The 15,372-nt window shown below is 46.8% G+C and overlaps 1 protein-coding gene across 2 annotated transcripts in view; it reads right to left on the reverse strand.

Annotated features, from left to right (window-relative positions):
• Positions 1-15,372, reverse strand: part of TTF2 (transcription termination factor 2) — a 37,205-nt gene that overhangs the window by 7,504 nt on the left and 14,329 nt on the right. For both annotated transcript variants that reach the window (XR_005834037.1, XM_008710362.2), the window contains exons 8-19: positions 14,816-14,943; positions 13,543-13,624; positions 11,613-11,732; positions 10,313-10,463; positions 8,233-8,341; positions 6,202-6,386; positions 5,318-5,471; positions 4,947-5,038; positions 4,042-4,124; positions 3,504-3,640; positions 2,603-2,773; positions 159-217 (exon numbers count right to left, since the gene is read on the reverse strand). Coding sequence is in view for 1 of the 2 variants with exons in the window: in XM_008710362.2 (XP_008708584.1) it covers positions 159-217; positions 2,603-2,773; positions 3,504-3,640; positions 4,042-4,124; positions 4,947-5,038; positions 5,318-5,471; positions 6,202-6,386; positions 8,233-8,341; positions 10,313-10,463; positions 11,613-11,732; positions 13,543-13,624; positions 14,816-14,943 (1,471 nt within the window). In the remaining variant the exon portion in view is untranslated. The remainder of the gene's footprint in view (positions 1-158; positions 218-2,602; positions 2,774-3,503; positions 3,641-4,041; positions 4,125-4,946; positions 5,039-5,317; positions 5,472-6,201; positions 6,387-8,232; positions 8,342-10,312; positions 10,464-11,612; positions 11,733-13,542; positions 13,625-14,815; positions 14,944-15,372) is intronic.

The raw sequence follows: 15,372 nt of genomic DNA on the forward strand, positions 1-15,372 counted from the left end.
AGAAATCAGAGAGAATGTGTGCTGTAACCTCAATGCTTTCTGCTGAGGAGGATTCAAGGTCCTGGATTTATAAAAAGCTGAGATTTAGAACTATCAGCAATATCAAAGTTTCTTGATTCATCACAAACAATACTTGGATAATAAAATAACACATTTACCTCTTTTGGGACGCTGAATTTCCTCGGATTGCCTCCAATTCCACCAACAGAGATGAAACCTGGGAAATGTTATTTAGTATATGTAAGTTGTAGCAAATTCGCTTTTCTCCATCATCCCTCACCTGAACTACTGAAGTGGCTTCTCTCCCTCTGGTCTGACCCCACCATAAGCCACTCTCCTCTCTGCAGCCCAAGGGCTGTTTCTAAAATGCCATTCTTTCACTTCCTTCCCCTGGCTGCAGCCCCCACAGGGCCTTCCCACTGAGCAGCAAGCCCCAGCTTCTGACATGACCTACCAGCTCCATGCTGCTCTGGCCTCAGCTTATGTCTCCAGCCTCCTGGCTCACTACCCCCTCCTCAAATGATGCTCCCGTCCTACCAAAGTTCTTCCTCTGCTAAGACATGCTTTGTCTCATCTTCGTCCACTCTGTCCCCTCCGCCTAGAACACCCTTCCATGTCAGATCAACGTCACTTCCTGGAAGTCCTCTCTAACCCCAAAGTATGGGTTAGGGGCCCACTGCCTACCTGCTACTAGGGCTTTCATTCCTATTATCATGGTCTTTTCCACCCCACCCCTTGTATATCAATCATCTCTTGCTATCATGACTTGACGTGCTCCAAGGAAGCAGAGCCAGCATAGGACAGGTTCGTTTCTGGTTCACACCCCTAGCATCAAGCACGTAGCTGAACCAGAGAAGGTACTCTCTGAACATGTGCAGAAACAGAAAGAGCAAGAGCTTTACCCAGTTTAGGGCCCGCTCCAAGGCTGTTGAAGAAGAGGAACCGCCCAGTCAGAGAGACACTTGCTAAGTTTTCCCCCAAAAGCTTTCTGAGTATTTATCACTCCCCCAGAGCACATTCGAGTCCACGAGGGAGCGGCTGGGCAGAACACATGAGCTCGACTTGGAGAGCAGCTGGACTCATCCCTCCCAACCGCTAATGCAAATGACCTTTTGAAAGCCTCGACGGGCCCTGGAGTTCATCTCCAGGACGGTGGAGGAAGAAGAAAGCTGGACAGGGAATCGGGAGATGAAGAGAGTTCTTCTGTTGTACCCTTCGGGACTCCTGGTGAAGAGTGCAGATGCCTCACGGCTGAAACAAGGGGCCGCCCGGACGGACTCTGGGGTGCCCTCAGTACCTACATCCACGCTGCCCTTGTTCGAGTGCTCACCTCCAGAGGTCCCCACCCCCCACAAGGCTGCCTTCCGATCTCAACAATGTGCTGGACAGGAAGTGAGGACAGCACCGGACCATTCTGAATCCGGAAGGAGAAAGAAAAGCGCCTGGTGTCCTGGCGACTTGAGGTTGTGTAAGTGTTTGGACTGCCATACAGAAACGCTGGCAATGGGTATTTTGAGACAACTTTAGTGGGAGAGCCGGACTCACGGTCCATGAGCTGGCGTCAAATTCCAGGAACATTCTGCATGGGTTTAGGTGTGCGCTGCCAAACTCCCTTCCCTGCGTGCAACAACCTTAAATGGTTTGAACCACTGTTAATGGGCTCGCATTAAAAAGCCCTGTGAACAAGTATTACCCAAGTATTAGATGAGGCACACAAAGTATGGGGACTCTAAGTTTTCATCCAGCAGCTAACTCTGAAGGTGCCAGGACATGAAGTTGGTCCACAAACCGTGTTCTTCCTATGTTTCTTTCACTTACTAGTGGTGAAGACCTCAGTAAATGTTTTCAAAATTTAATTAAAAGTAATTCTTAGGTAACAGCATTCCCGTGGCAGTGACCTCATTTCTAGTTACATTTAAAGAAAGAAAAAAAAAAAGCCTTTGAAGAGAAGTTGAGGCTGGGAATGGCCGCTTGAGACAGCAGCTGAGAGAGCCTAGCCCCACTCTCAGGGTACGCAGACTGATGGCGTATGCTCCAAGCCAGCCAACAGAAAGGCAGGACTCAAGTTACAGCACACCTCAGCCTCCCTCTGCTACAACGCTTCTGCCTTGAAAAGCTGTAATGAAAATAGGACAAAATGACTAATGAAGATAGAAGGCAATTTAGGAAATAATACTCACAGATGGATGCCTTTCAACAAGTCCAAGCAATTGGCGCTTAGATGTATTACACAGTCTCTGGGGTCAAGCCTTTGTTGTTTTCCTTTAAAGCTTTCCCACAACAAATTGCTCACTCACGGAGGCCCTGTCACTGCTGTAAACCTGATAGGCAACTTTCCCAGTGATCCATGACAGAAAACCTGCCTTGCTGCTGGGGCTGGCCCAAATCACTCTCTGAAAGCCCACTGTGTAATAAGACTCGTTTATTCGTGAAATAAAATGAGAATTTAAGACTGGAGGGGGAATTGGACCAGTTCAAATCTAATAGTTCCAGCGCTGCCATGCAATGGCTGTACGCACTCAGACAAACATGTCGCTCTCATGCACGGAAAATGTGAGAGGAAATCCAAGTTTTTCTACCAGAACAGAGGTGACAAAAGTACCTTGCTGCTCACTCTTGTGTTCTCAAAAAGCTCTGCCTTGAACTGTTCACCGTTAAGGGAAATGATGGGAGACGGCTCCGTGTCACAGAGTTCAGACAACGTCATAGCACTGAGCTGCTCTTCCAGAGAAAGGGCGAGGCCCTCACTTTTCAGTTCTGCTGGGTCCAGGGCCTGAAGGGAATACAGGAAGAGGACGGGGGGACAGGTGGACAGTTGAGGCAGCAAGCCATGTTATTTGCCAATGAAGTGACGACTGTTTAGCATTTCATACAGCAAAATGTCTTCTAATTCACCATCGGTATCTCCTCAGAGAAACCCTGATTAAAATGTAATCTTGCAAGTTTTTCACCAGATGAAAGATAAATCAAATGATGGAACTTCTTAGAGATTTGCCAGACAGATTACATGATCATTCTGTTTTCCCCAGCTAAAGCAGTATAGTTAATTAAGCTATTGATAATCAAAACACATTACCACAGCTCCTCAAAAAGACTAACAGACTCATCTTAATTATGGATGTGCCTCCATCCAACGTAAAGACAACTTTTCCAATTGCATAAATACTTGCTTTTTCATGACTAGCCTTAAAAGCCCCAATACTGCCTGAAGGCAGAAAGAACTAGCAGCTAAACTGGCTTTATGACATCCTAAAATACCGAAGTATTCATGAATGGTTTACCAAAATGACACTTTCCCTTCTAAAATAAAGTTTATTTACAAAAACAAAACAATAAAAGCTGTTCCAACACTATGGGAATTATCTCAAGATCAATAAAAACTAATATAAAGTAAAATAAAGCAGCTTCCTCTTCTCCGCCCCACCAGAAAACAGAAACACCCCAAATGCCATTCCCCTCGACCCGCAGACACTGTGGGGGAGCACACGAAAGGCCCTTCTTACCGACTTCAGCAGAGACAGGTGACAGCAACACTGGCGAAGTCTCAGCAACTGGGTCAACAGCACGTGGGGGGTGCCGGATCTCTGCGGGTCTGCCACCACCCGGGGCCCGGGCCCACTGGACCCAAACTCCTGGGCCACTTCCATGAAGGAACACAAATCACAGGAAACAAGACAAGGTTTAAAACAGTAATATGGGGAAGAAGCACAAACTGAAAGAGGCCATCTTGAACTTCTCTGATCTGCGAGTCAATAATATAGCTGTAACTGACCTCTCCATCAAGGAAGCCAAACGAAATACTGGTTTTCTTTATGGACCTAGTTGCGTTTTAATAATGCGGATTTCAAGAGTAACTTAAAAGAAGTTGAGATCACCAGGTCTGGCGATCGCTGATCAGCTTATTTTACTCTGGTCTGAGGTTCCCAGCTAAGGTCAAGTCTCTGATACCAAGCATTCATTACGTCCTGTAGCCGTAACTTTACCAGATCTAAAACCACATTTTCATTACTTGTACGTACTCATGAATGTCCCACCACTTACCTTTCCTGAACGGATTATCAGGGCTTCTTCCGGATTGGTTGCCCCCGCATTCATGCCCTTTTAGATAGGATCGCAGAGCTGACCTGCCTCAGATTGAAAGAGAAAATGCACTTGTAATGTTTGCTAAGACCAAAGAGGTTTACCAATGGTCACTGCTTAACTGTAGGATCTTGACTAAAACTTGTTAAATAAAGTCAGGCTCATGGCGGGCACTGGCCAAAGGTAAGAAAATTAATTATTTTAAAAGCCAAATCATTTTTAATTAAGTGTCAATAAACATATTAAGAGTATAAATATTATGTTTGATGATGACTTACTGTTAATTTATAACATATTACTGTAATGTTAATTATTAATTAGTATTGGCTTATATTTATCAATAAATACGATAATATTACATCAGGTTTACAAAGAGAAAAAAAACAGTCACATTAGAAGTAGACGTACCAAGTGGGAGAGGGTAAATCTAGAATTTCAGGAAGGACAAGAGGTTTAGAGAAAGTACAAAGAACAGGTGACAAGAAGGATTACAGAGCAGTTTGTTGTTTTAAGTTCCAATGAGATGCTGAGTAACAGGTCAAAGGTCAAAGAGATGTTCTTTCCCAATATGGCCCCATAGGATCAGGTCACTGGTGTACAGTGACCACACTGCTTGGCTCCCACGCAAGGAAGCCAATGGAGAACAGGGTGAGTGTGTATACAAGACACAGGTGAGCGAGGGAGCAGGTGAGGAGAGAAAGGGAGATTTAAAAACCAACACAAACAAACAGAAAAAGGAACACAGACATCCAAGTCATCAATAATACTATAAATGCAGTCTGAAGAAACCTGACCCTTAACTCACTCCCAAGCAAAGACCGGAATCACACAACAATCAATGGGAGGTGCTTCCTCATTGCACACACCTTGATCTTGCCAAAAGGACACTGTAAACATTCTCTTCATCGTCAGAAAGCTTTAAATGGTGCACTTGAAATTTCCGCTGGGGCAGCATCACCTGGAGGAGAAGAAATCAGCTGGTGAAGTCAGACAAATGACCTGGGCTTTGCAGAGTACCTTCCCCACGGAGGACACTGGAAACCTAGTCAACCCCTGGGCAGCACTCCCACCTGCCCTAAAAACAGGATGGCTGTGACACATGGCCACCTAGGGCCCCCTCACATGCAGATGGGACAGTCCGAGGCTGCCGAGCAAAGCAGATGGCTGTTCAAGCCAAGGGGAGGACGTATCAGCCTCCTTCCCTGGCCTCCCCCAGGGACACGTATAAAGAGATTACCAAGGGCTGGCCCGTGGAGTCCAGCTGATCTTTTGTTCTCCTCAGCAAAAGGCTCTTGGTTAAAATACTTAACCGTTCTCCTCCTTTCTTTGAACCATTGTCAACCTGGCTCTTCCACAGCCGGAAATCATCGAATGGAGAACAACGAAGAAATCTTTTTTTTGTTGAAGAAGAAGACAGTAGGAAAGAAGAATTGGAGAATGGTTTAAGGAGTAAATAGGGGTCCAAGGAAACACAGCAGATGAGAAACAAATCCAATTTTCTGTTACATCCTTCATTCAATCATTTTTTAACAGTGAATTTCATAGCAAAGCTCTGAGAGACACATCAAAAGAATCTAAGTCGATAACAAAACCGTATTATAAAATGTGAATTTTCCCATTAACGATGTCTGTATCGTCACAACAGGACATATAACCAATAGCTGGAATTTATTCCTAAAGCTTCAAAGGCCGGCAAAGAAATTCCATATCTTCTTATGGGCTGACTTGAATAAAAGCAAAGGCTTTAAAATGAGCATTCTTTTCTGTTTGCTTCGAAAAAATAGTAGGCCTGACCCTAGGCCATACGCTTTAAAGCAGAAAAAGCCCAAAACATTCACTGGACTGAAGAAAGAGGACTTTTGTTCCCTTTCATTTTATCCATCCTATATTTTTCCATATATAGGGGCTGGATGTAATCATAGCCCTGTATCTGCGAGTCCATCAACCGATTATCTCCTAATAAATATGAATTCTTTTGCCCTTTAAAGGTCGAGAAGCTTGCCCTCCGCTCCATGAGATAATCTGGTGCACACTCTGGAGCTTTGTCGTGAGATATGGGATAACGATGAAGGGTTAACTGACATGGTTCGCATTTACATAATCCGGAGGAGTTCTACTCACTTGAGCAGGGAATACATGTCCAACAAGGTGTTCTGAATGGGGGTTCCGGTGACAGCCCAGCGGGCCTGGGCTTGGAGACTGCACACAGCCATGGAAGTCTGCACTCGGGGGTTCCTCACACAGTGAGCTTCATCCAATATGATTCGAGCCCAGACTATTTGCAGCAAAGGTGTTTTCACACTGTCCTGGAAGAAACCCAAGCACCATCATCAAGGGTATGGGAAAATGTACGTGTCTTCAAGAAGAGAAGGGGAAATAATGAACAAGTACTGAGGATCCACTCTTACTATCCAGTTTGAGGGCTGAGATCAGGTATACCGAAATGAGAATTAAGCTGAAGAAACCAAAGTGGAGACAGGGGGTAGAAATTAACAAGTCGACCCGAGAGTCCCAATCCTTGAGTTTAAGACGCTTAAGGGCGGGGGCACCTGGGTGGTGCAGTCGGTTGGGCCTCCGACTCTTGGTTTTGGCTCAGGTAGTGAGCTCAGGATGAGGGGATCGAGCCCTGCATCAGGAGTCTGCTTGAAATTCTCTCTCTCCCTCTCTGCCCCTCTTGCTCATACTTGCTCTTTCTCTCTCTCAAATAAATAAATCTTTAATTTAAAAAAAAAAAGATACTTAAGAGTCAAGTGTTTTGAGTTTTCAAGTTAAAACTCAAAAGTGAGCAACAGCCGTGGGTCAGGACTACGCCAAGTGTCGAGCCTGGAAATTCACTCATTTCAATAAAATACTTACTAAATTGACAAAAATTCACTAAAAATTTACTGCAAGTCTACTTTTATAACGTAAGATACGAAATCAGACATAAAAGATAGTTCCCAGCCTCAAGGAACTCACAGTGTAGCGGGAAGAAAAACAAGCAGAAAGATTAATTAGAGCACGATGTTTATATATTAAGTCCCACTGGATAATCCAATACATGCTGGAGGACCCTCGTCAGCGTGGTTCACTGCTGTATCCCTGATAGCTGAAATAGCATCTGGCACATAGCAGATACCCGGTATTGGCTGAATGTGTGCAGGGCTATGACATCAATAAGCACAAGGTGCTAGGAGAGGCATTTAACCAAAGGATTAAAGGATTCTTGAAGCAGGTGAAAAAAACACCCAAATTAATGTGGAAAAGGCACGAGGCAAAGCCTTCCATTCAGAGAGCGCGCAAAGGCACAGCAGCGTGACAGAGCAGGGCAGACACAGGTCCCCTGGTACTGTGCATGCGCTGAAACAGGGAGGGCTGGGGCGCAGGAGACGAGGGAGGGGCAAGTAAGGCAGGGTCATAAAAAGCCCCATACATCATGTAAAGGAACTCCAGTTTTATCCTGAAAGCAATGAGGAACCACTGAGGAATCTGAATAGTTCATTATCAACAAGAGTTGGTCTGACTGGAGAAGCATTCTAGAGATTTCCTCAAATACGGAGATCGGACGAAAAATAACATGCAAAAGATTCGTTGTGGGAAGAGCACTGTATTTTCAGGAGAAAAACGGCCCACAGTAACTAGGCAATAAAGCCTCTACGCTGTGTAACTGAGACGACCTTGGACGCCCTAGCAAACACTCAGGGTTTTCGACTGGTTATCGTTTAGCCTCGGGCCCCTTTGTGGCCTCCTTGTTTGCAACCTCTTTCCCTGAGAGGCAGAAGAGAGGCAGGCAATCACGACTTAACACAAAAATACTAGTACTCAAATCCCAGTCTTCACATTAAATATAAAGAATACCCTAAGAGTATACCCAGAGGACTCTAAAATACAGCGCGACAGGTGGGGCTTCCCACATTCACGTGAGGAGCACCACTATGACTGGGACGTCGTGAACATTCGTTCCACACAACAATGACCTACAGTGGCGAACCTCAACCTCTACTCCTGACAAAGTCTATCTAGAATAAACAGGAAAGGAAGAGAGGAAAGAACTTTCCGTTTCCACATGTGGAATGTGTAGGCCATTCCTGCCCTCACAGGAAGGTACCTTTGCTGTGTGTGATGCTGCGGAAAGACTCCGGTTAACTTATGAGGTGCGGCTCCCAGACTCACCTTCCCCACGCTGGGGTTTGCCCCAGGGATCACTCCCTCTTCTTTCTGTGTGGGAATCTCCTTGGCCAGAAGGTTATAGGTAGTGATCACGATGTCATATGTAGAGAGGCTGCACAGACAGGACACCAAGCAAACAGTAAACAATCCCTCCATGACTGACAGGAGAGGTGGAGTTGATCCCTTTATAAAAATGCCTGCAGCTGCAAGGACAGTTGGCAGAATTCATTAACTCATGTCCTCAATCCACACATACATGGTTTGGGAGAGGTAAGTTTTACTCACTTGCCTTACGTCTTACCTCTGATCATTGTTAATAGTCTGGTTACTATAGCTAAATGGCCTCCCTGTTCCCCTCCCATGAGTCAGAAAGAAAAATCTCTGGCTGGAGTCCTATAAAGCTGGATAGGATCTGGCAACAACAGAAGCAGGGTAGGGAATTAACATTTAGTAATGATTTGAGCTAGATTGATGCTGAAGGTCCAGGGAAGTAAGAAACCCTCAAAGCATTGTCATCTAGATCTGCTCTTGCGCCTTATCATTCTATAACGGATTTCTGAAAACCCATTAATCCAGCCTTGACATTTGGGTAAAAAAATACATGCTGTAAAGCTTTGCGTTTACCTTGCCTATACTCTTTACATGTAAAGATTCTTAACAAAAGGCACAAATCTTTTTTCCAATGAACTTAATATTGTGCACCTGGGGGAACATCCATAAATACTTTTTTGATAAAAATGATATGCCTAATTCAGAGGGAGCACTGTCTACACGTTGACTTAGCATCATACAGAGAAAGAAGAAGGATTAAGGATGATTCCAGTCAACCAGTACATTCTGAATACCAAACCAGCTATGACTGAAGTGCCAATCAAGTAAGCTTTCCTGTTTATTCTAATAACTATCTAGAACAGGGGTGCCTGAGTGGCTCAGTTAGTTAAGCGTCTGCCTTCGGCTCAGGTCATGATCCCAGGGTCCTGGGATGGAGCCCCATGTTGGGCTCCCTGCTCAGCAAGGAGTCTGCTTCTTCATCTCCTGCCCCTGCTTGTGTGCACTCTCTCTCGAATAAATAAAATCTTTAAAAAAAATAGAACAAAGGCCAGTCACTGGCAGTACTCTGCTGGAGAAGGCACGCAGGCCTGTCACTGCTGCCCCATCTGCTAAAGTGACCCTCACTCATGAGAGTGGGTATAAGACTGAGGACCCCCAATTTTGCAACTCACCCCTGAAAGACTACTGCCCTGTTCTTTAGGAGATAAAATATCCAATATGACAGGTTGGGGGGATTATTCAGAAGCAGAAACAACTCTATTCTTGACTAGATCAGCAAGTATTCAACCCAGCCCATCATATTACAATTAGGAACAAAAACCAATATCTTTAGGGGAGCCCGGCTCGCTTGGTTGGTGGAGCATGTGACTCTTGATCTCGGGGTTGGAAGTTCGAGCCCTACGATGAGTGTGGAGATTACTTAAAAATAAAATCTTAAAATACAAAAAAATCCTTTAAAACCAAAAGGCAAAGACTAGGACTAAAATTACCATCTGGGGAAACATTTTCCTTCCTCCTTCCTAATCCTCCCCCTTCAGGAATTCAGTTAGGTCTAATCCTAAAGTGTTGAATCTAAAACTTCTTAGATGGTTCCTATATGAAAAACACAGCCAGCCTATACCAACTAATCATTAATATTCTACCAAAATCCTCTTTAAGACTGGGCTGGTTGCATACACACAAATGGAAAAAGACCGTGAATTTGGAATCAGAAATTCAACGAGGATGAAATAACCGTGGCAGACCCTCGTGTGCCAGGGCTCCCTGGCCAAGAGCTCAGGCATCTCAGGCCACCTTGCACGGCAGCTCTCGTTGTGGATGGCGACAAGGATACAGCAAAAGAACACCATTCTCTTTCAAGATGCATCTCTTAGCACAGGTGAAGGATGCTGGGTGACGACAGTGCCTTCAGTCTGCACAAGTATCATTAGTCCTGACTACACGAGAGCTCAGGGAGAACAGGGAAGGCCAGTATGGCCGCTCCAGCCAAGAGGCTGAGGGCTCGCACTGACTGCCATGTTTCTGCACTTACACTTTTGCACGTTGATCCCGATTGGGCCCATGATAGAGACAGACTCTTAGCGTGTTGTTGCTCACACGTTTCATCACCTCGTTTTTCCAGTGATGGATCAGGGAAGCAGGACAGATGATCAGCGTTCCATGGGAAGTGAACTCACAGGAGTCTTGAGGGGAAAAAAATCAACACCTCATTGCTATCATCAAATAATCTTTAACTCTAAAGGTATCTCCTCTTCTTCTTGATTTTTATTCCTTCAGTCAATATTTTTAACAAACTGCTGCTCTTATTTCCACACACAGCGTATAATAGAACGGGAAATGAAAGGGGTGGTCTTTTAACTCAAAACACTTCTTTATTTTCCCCTGTAAAAAGGTCAGACAGAGAGAGTAGCTAAAGAGAGAGAGGAAAGGGTGCGGCACCGGGCCTCGGTCTAAAGAAACCGAGGTGCTTCCACAGTGGTCTAGAGGTAGAAGCGGGATCATTTCCTACCTCGTCCTGAGTTGATCCCCCTGATAAGGGGGTATTATTACTTTTTGCTGAAAAGCATAACTTAATTACATCCACATTATAAGTACAAAACCCCTAAGACAGGGAAAGATTACGTGGGAGCCAGTTAGTGATGGAGTATTTGTACCACTGCCCCCCCACAATCTCTTCGCGTGTACACAGTGTCACTCCTGTGCCTAGGGACACAGGACCCAGCTGCCATCGTGCTCAGGAGAGGCCCAGAGAGAGGACCGCCAGATGTGCGCCCGGCCTGCCAACCGAGCAATGTCCTTGCGTACATGGCAAGTCACGTGTGATGTGGTGTTGCCGACACATTTCATACAGAACCTCTAAAGTACTAGAACAGTGGTTTTAGCTTTACGACAGAGGTGAGGTGAGACAGAAATTGTCTAGAATTGGGAAACTCACAGACTTTCAGAAAACATGGAAACAGCTGCTGCTATGGCGGCTAAAATCGGAGCTTGCGACAGACCCTCCTTAAACAAATTATATATTAACTCATTTGGCCTACCGTGGAGTTGTGTCCTCAACATTAACAAAAATCATCATCAGGGCCATTCCAGAGCCTCGGCTTTCTCTACGCACTTTTTTCTAATCACAGGTCAGGGTAAGTTTATAACCAAAGGGGAAATGATCACTGGTAATGAGCAGACTCAGCCTCGGAAACGGTGCCACAGTCTAACACCGGTTTTCTAACGGATTAATGACATATGACCAGATGTATTCTTTCATAGCTTAAACATGTCCACTCTCTGCTGACTCAGACAATTTAGGAAATAAGACGCTACGAAGGCATTTGTGATACCATCTCTGGAAAGCCAAGTCAATGCCGTGTTTTTGTCCCCTGCTTTGTTCTTCTCTTGATTCTTCTGGGTCAGGATGAGTGCAATCATTGTCAGGGTTTTCCCTAATCCCATATCATCCGCTGGAAAAGGAAAACCAAAAGTCAGAGAGTTTATTACTTCGGGCGAAGAATCCCCTCCACTTCAAGAGAAGAAACCACCGGCGGAGCTTAGCCCTTGTTGTGCTGCTGCTACTGGTCCAGGCGCTATTCTTTCCGACCCTGAACAAACCCTTGACCTTGTGTACGAAGAGGAACCCTAGCCCCTGCTCGTCATCTAGATCAAAGACATTCACCAGGACTTTTGTGAAACGTAAAGCTTATTATTTAGACCCTATTCCAGTGCGCGTTATATTCCTGCTTATCTAATGCAATCACTGGTATCTGTCTCAGTTTGGTGATACTGCCTAGTCTTTTAATTTTTCACTCCCCCGAAGCAGAAAGATCCAGCAGACAGAGTCCATTCAAAACAGTCCTCCATTCCCTTAACTTACTCATCAAAGAACGGCATAAACTAACCTTTCTCGGGTCCTGTCATTGTGCTGGTCCCTGAACTTCCCGCACTGAATTTTCTATTTACGCACGATAAAATATTCTTGTCCTCACTGTAACAGTTTAAATGACCATGCTGACATAAGCAGAAGTCAAAGGTCACAGCATGGGTTCTGGTTCAAATTCTGGCCCTGCGACTGTGTAGACAAGGAGTTAACATAGCAGGCCTCACCAGCACCCTCCGGAAGGCCTGCTGACAGGGTTGGCCCTGGGCTGGCATCTGGGAACTCCAATTCAAGCAGGGTTCCCACCACTCCCAGAACTTCTAAGAATGGCTCACTGTGCCTGCACCGCGTGCCCAAACATTATGGTTTATGCTGAACATCTGCTTTTCTTCTGGAAACCTGGCATTTCAGGACCAACCAGGCTTGAAGCTGCCCGTGTGACCAGCTCCCAGTAAACACCCGGGGCCCAAACTCCCCCACTTGCCAACATTTTACACGTGTCATCACAGCTCACCCCGTGTGATTTCACTGCAAAAGGCCTCTGGAAGCTTCCACCTGGTATCCCCTGAGCGTTGCCCCGTGGGCCTTTTCTCTTTGAGATTTTGAGTTATAACACATCAAAATGATTTTGTCTCTTTACTTTGTAATAAACCCTAGCCAGGAGTACGACTATACACTGTGCATCCTCCTTGCAAATCATCGAGCCTGGAGGTGGTCCTGGGGAGCCCCGCCACAGCCACTTACTAGCCACTGTGGCCATCTGTCATGTTTCCTAGAAGCTGAGCACCTTGGAAAATTTTAGTTTGATGAGTCTCCAAAGCAGAACACAGAACGCTTGCTTTCCAAGTTCCCTTGCACCTAAGGCCCTGGCAGCACGACTTGGCTCTGGAGAGCACATGTACTCACACGAGATTTCGACTCAGACAAGCAACTTGAGAAAAGAGGTTCCCTGTGAAATCCTTTCTGCAGGAAGGGGTGGAGACAGGAGTCTCTGACTCTGGTGGGCGGTGGGGGGGAGGGCAACGCTTTCCTTTAGAGCCTGATGGAGCAAAGCAGCCACGACAGTTCCCACAAGACGCTCAGGTTCTTACTTGGCTTTGGCCATGCTCCTAGACATCTGCCCTCCAGCCCGGCTCTCCACATCTCCAGAGACTCCCTGTGCCAGCAGAGAATGAACGCTCCCTCTGCTTAATTAGCCACAGTCAGCTTGTACCGCCTGCAGCCACGACCTGACTGATCCTACAGCTGTGTACTCGACCATGTTGCTTTGCCACCCTGTACCTCAGTTTCTTCATCTGTAAAAGGGGCTGCACCGTGCCCACCCCAGAGCTGCTGACAGGATCAAATGAGACAACATACAATACGTATGTTGGCTCCTATCATAACAACAGACTCACCCAAAATTCCTCCGTGTGGCTTCTGGCTTTCCCGCCATAGCAACCAGGCCAATGCCTGCTTCTGATGCAGCAGCAAGGGGACCTGACAAAGGGAAGAACCAAAAGCTGAGTATAAATTCCCAGAAAGGGCTGGACCCTGACTACACGGACTCCACGCTCTCCTCTCCTCTTTCCTCCCAATATGCCAACTGTCATGGGGCTGCTCACTGCACCTCGGAGGTCCTTGACTCCACCTCCCACCCAGGGTGACCGTACGTCCTGGTCTGCCCGGGACAGACTTGCCCCTACTGGCCGCATGTCTCCAAGAGCGTCCCCCACCCCCTCGTCACAGTCTCGCTCTGTCTGCTTTAATCAGCCTGGCAGTTTCTACTGCCTCCAGCCAAGACCTCTGCCCGGCCACCTTCCTTTCACTGACGAAGCCGTTCCGATGGTTCTTCCTCATTCTCTCTTAAATGCGACTCTCCTCTCTGCAGGCAATGTCCCGATCTGTACCGTGAGTCATGAATTTCAACAGCCCTTTGGCGGACACCCCCTTGCAGTCTTTTCTTAACTCAGTTCATCTTCTCCTCCGGGACGAAAACAACCTTCAGCCAACACCGGCTCAAGACCCTACGTGATTTCGTGCCGGCTCCTGCGCAAGGCTGGGTGAGCTGCTTCCCTGTGCCGGGCTGCCCCCCAAGGGAGACCCCCGCTCAGGGACGTCACCTGCTGCTCCCCGTCTTCACTTGCCAGCGCTACTCCCGCCATCTTCTCTCCAGCCGGAGTGTCTGGCTTCTACCCTCTGTGTTTCCCCCAGGCTTGCAACTTCGTGAAGACACGGGGTAGGCAGGCAACGAAGAATTCTTTACCTACGGTGGCTTTTCCCTTATTTTGTATCCCGTCCGCAGTCCATTACGGTGCACATTTCACCTCTGTTTTCGTGTCGTTTTCTACTTGTTTCATATATGTTGTCGATGCACTTCCCCCCAACTAGTTCCTTAAGAGCACCAAGTCCTTTGCACCCTTGTGGTACCTACCGGAGCTCAATAAACGGGTCTTTTATTGCTATCGACCGCCAGAACTTATTGGCTTTAAGAAAAAAAAAGTAGGTTTTGTACTTTTTTCTCACTGTGAACCAGGAGGAGAAAATACTAGAAGGGAAGCCACGAAACTGTTATCTGTAGGAAAGATCCATCAGGAGGGCACTCTGCGGGCAGCCCCGCAGGGTCTCCCCATCCGCGGCGCAGGGACGCTCGGAGAGGACACTCGGCACCACGAGGCTCCCCCAGCTCACCTTCAGCCCAGCCGGGTCCTCCGCCACAGCCGTCTCACCGGGCCGCGACTCAAGTGACGCGTGCAGCTCATCGATGGCTTTACTTATGATTTTCCACGTGGCATGAGGGCCGTCTTGTTTCGTAGGGCCTGCGTACAGACAGGTGGTATCTAAAGATGTCACAGGTGCTCCAACTGGCACTTTACGATTGGGGGGGGTCAGAGGGAGGGGCAAGCAGACTCCCCCGCTGAGTACAGAGCCCAACACAGGGCTTGATCTCACGACCCTGAGATCACAACCTGAGGCGAAATCAAGAGTCGGACGCTTCACCGACTGAGCCACCCAGGCGCCCGAAACAAGTACAGTTTCTGTTCCTTTTTAGGCTGGCCTCAGCTGTATCCGGCACTGAGTCTATTTCTTACCTCTGTTAACTATGGCTCTTCCACCTTCCCCCTTTCTTCCTTTCTCTGCTTCCTTGCTTCTCTCCTTTCCCTTTCTAGATCTCTAGCAGTCCTCAGCTGGGAGAAAACTGAGTTAGTTTGCCCAGGTGCTGCCAGCCAGCCTGACCAGTGAGCTCA

Source organism: Ursus maritimus, unplaced genomic scaffold (genome assembly GCF_017311325.1).
Source record: "Ursus maritimus isolate PB19 unplaced genomic scaffold, ASM1731132v1 scaffold_12, whole genome shotgun sequence".
NCBI lineage: Eukaryota > Metazoa > Chordata > Mammalia > Carnivora > Ursidae > Ursus > Ursus maritimus.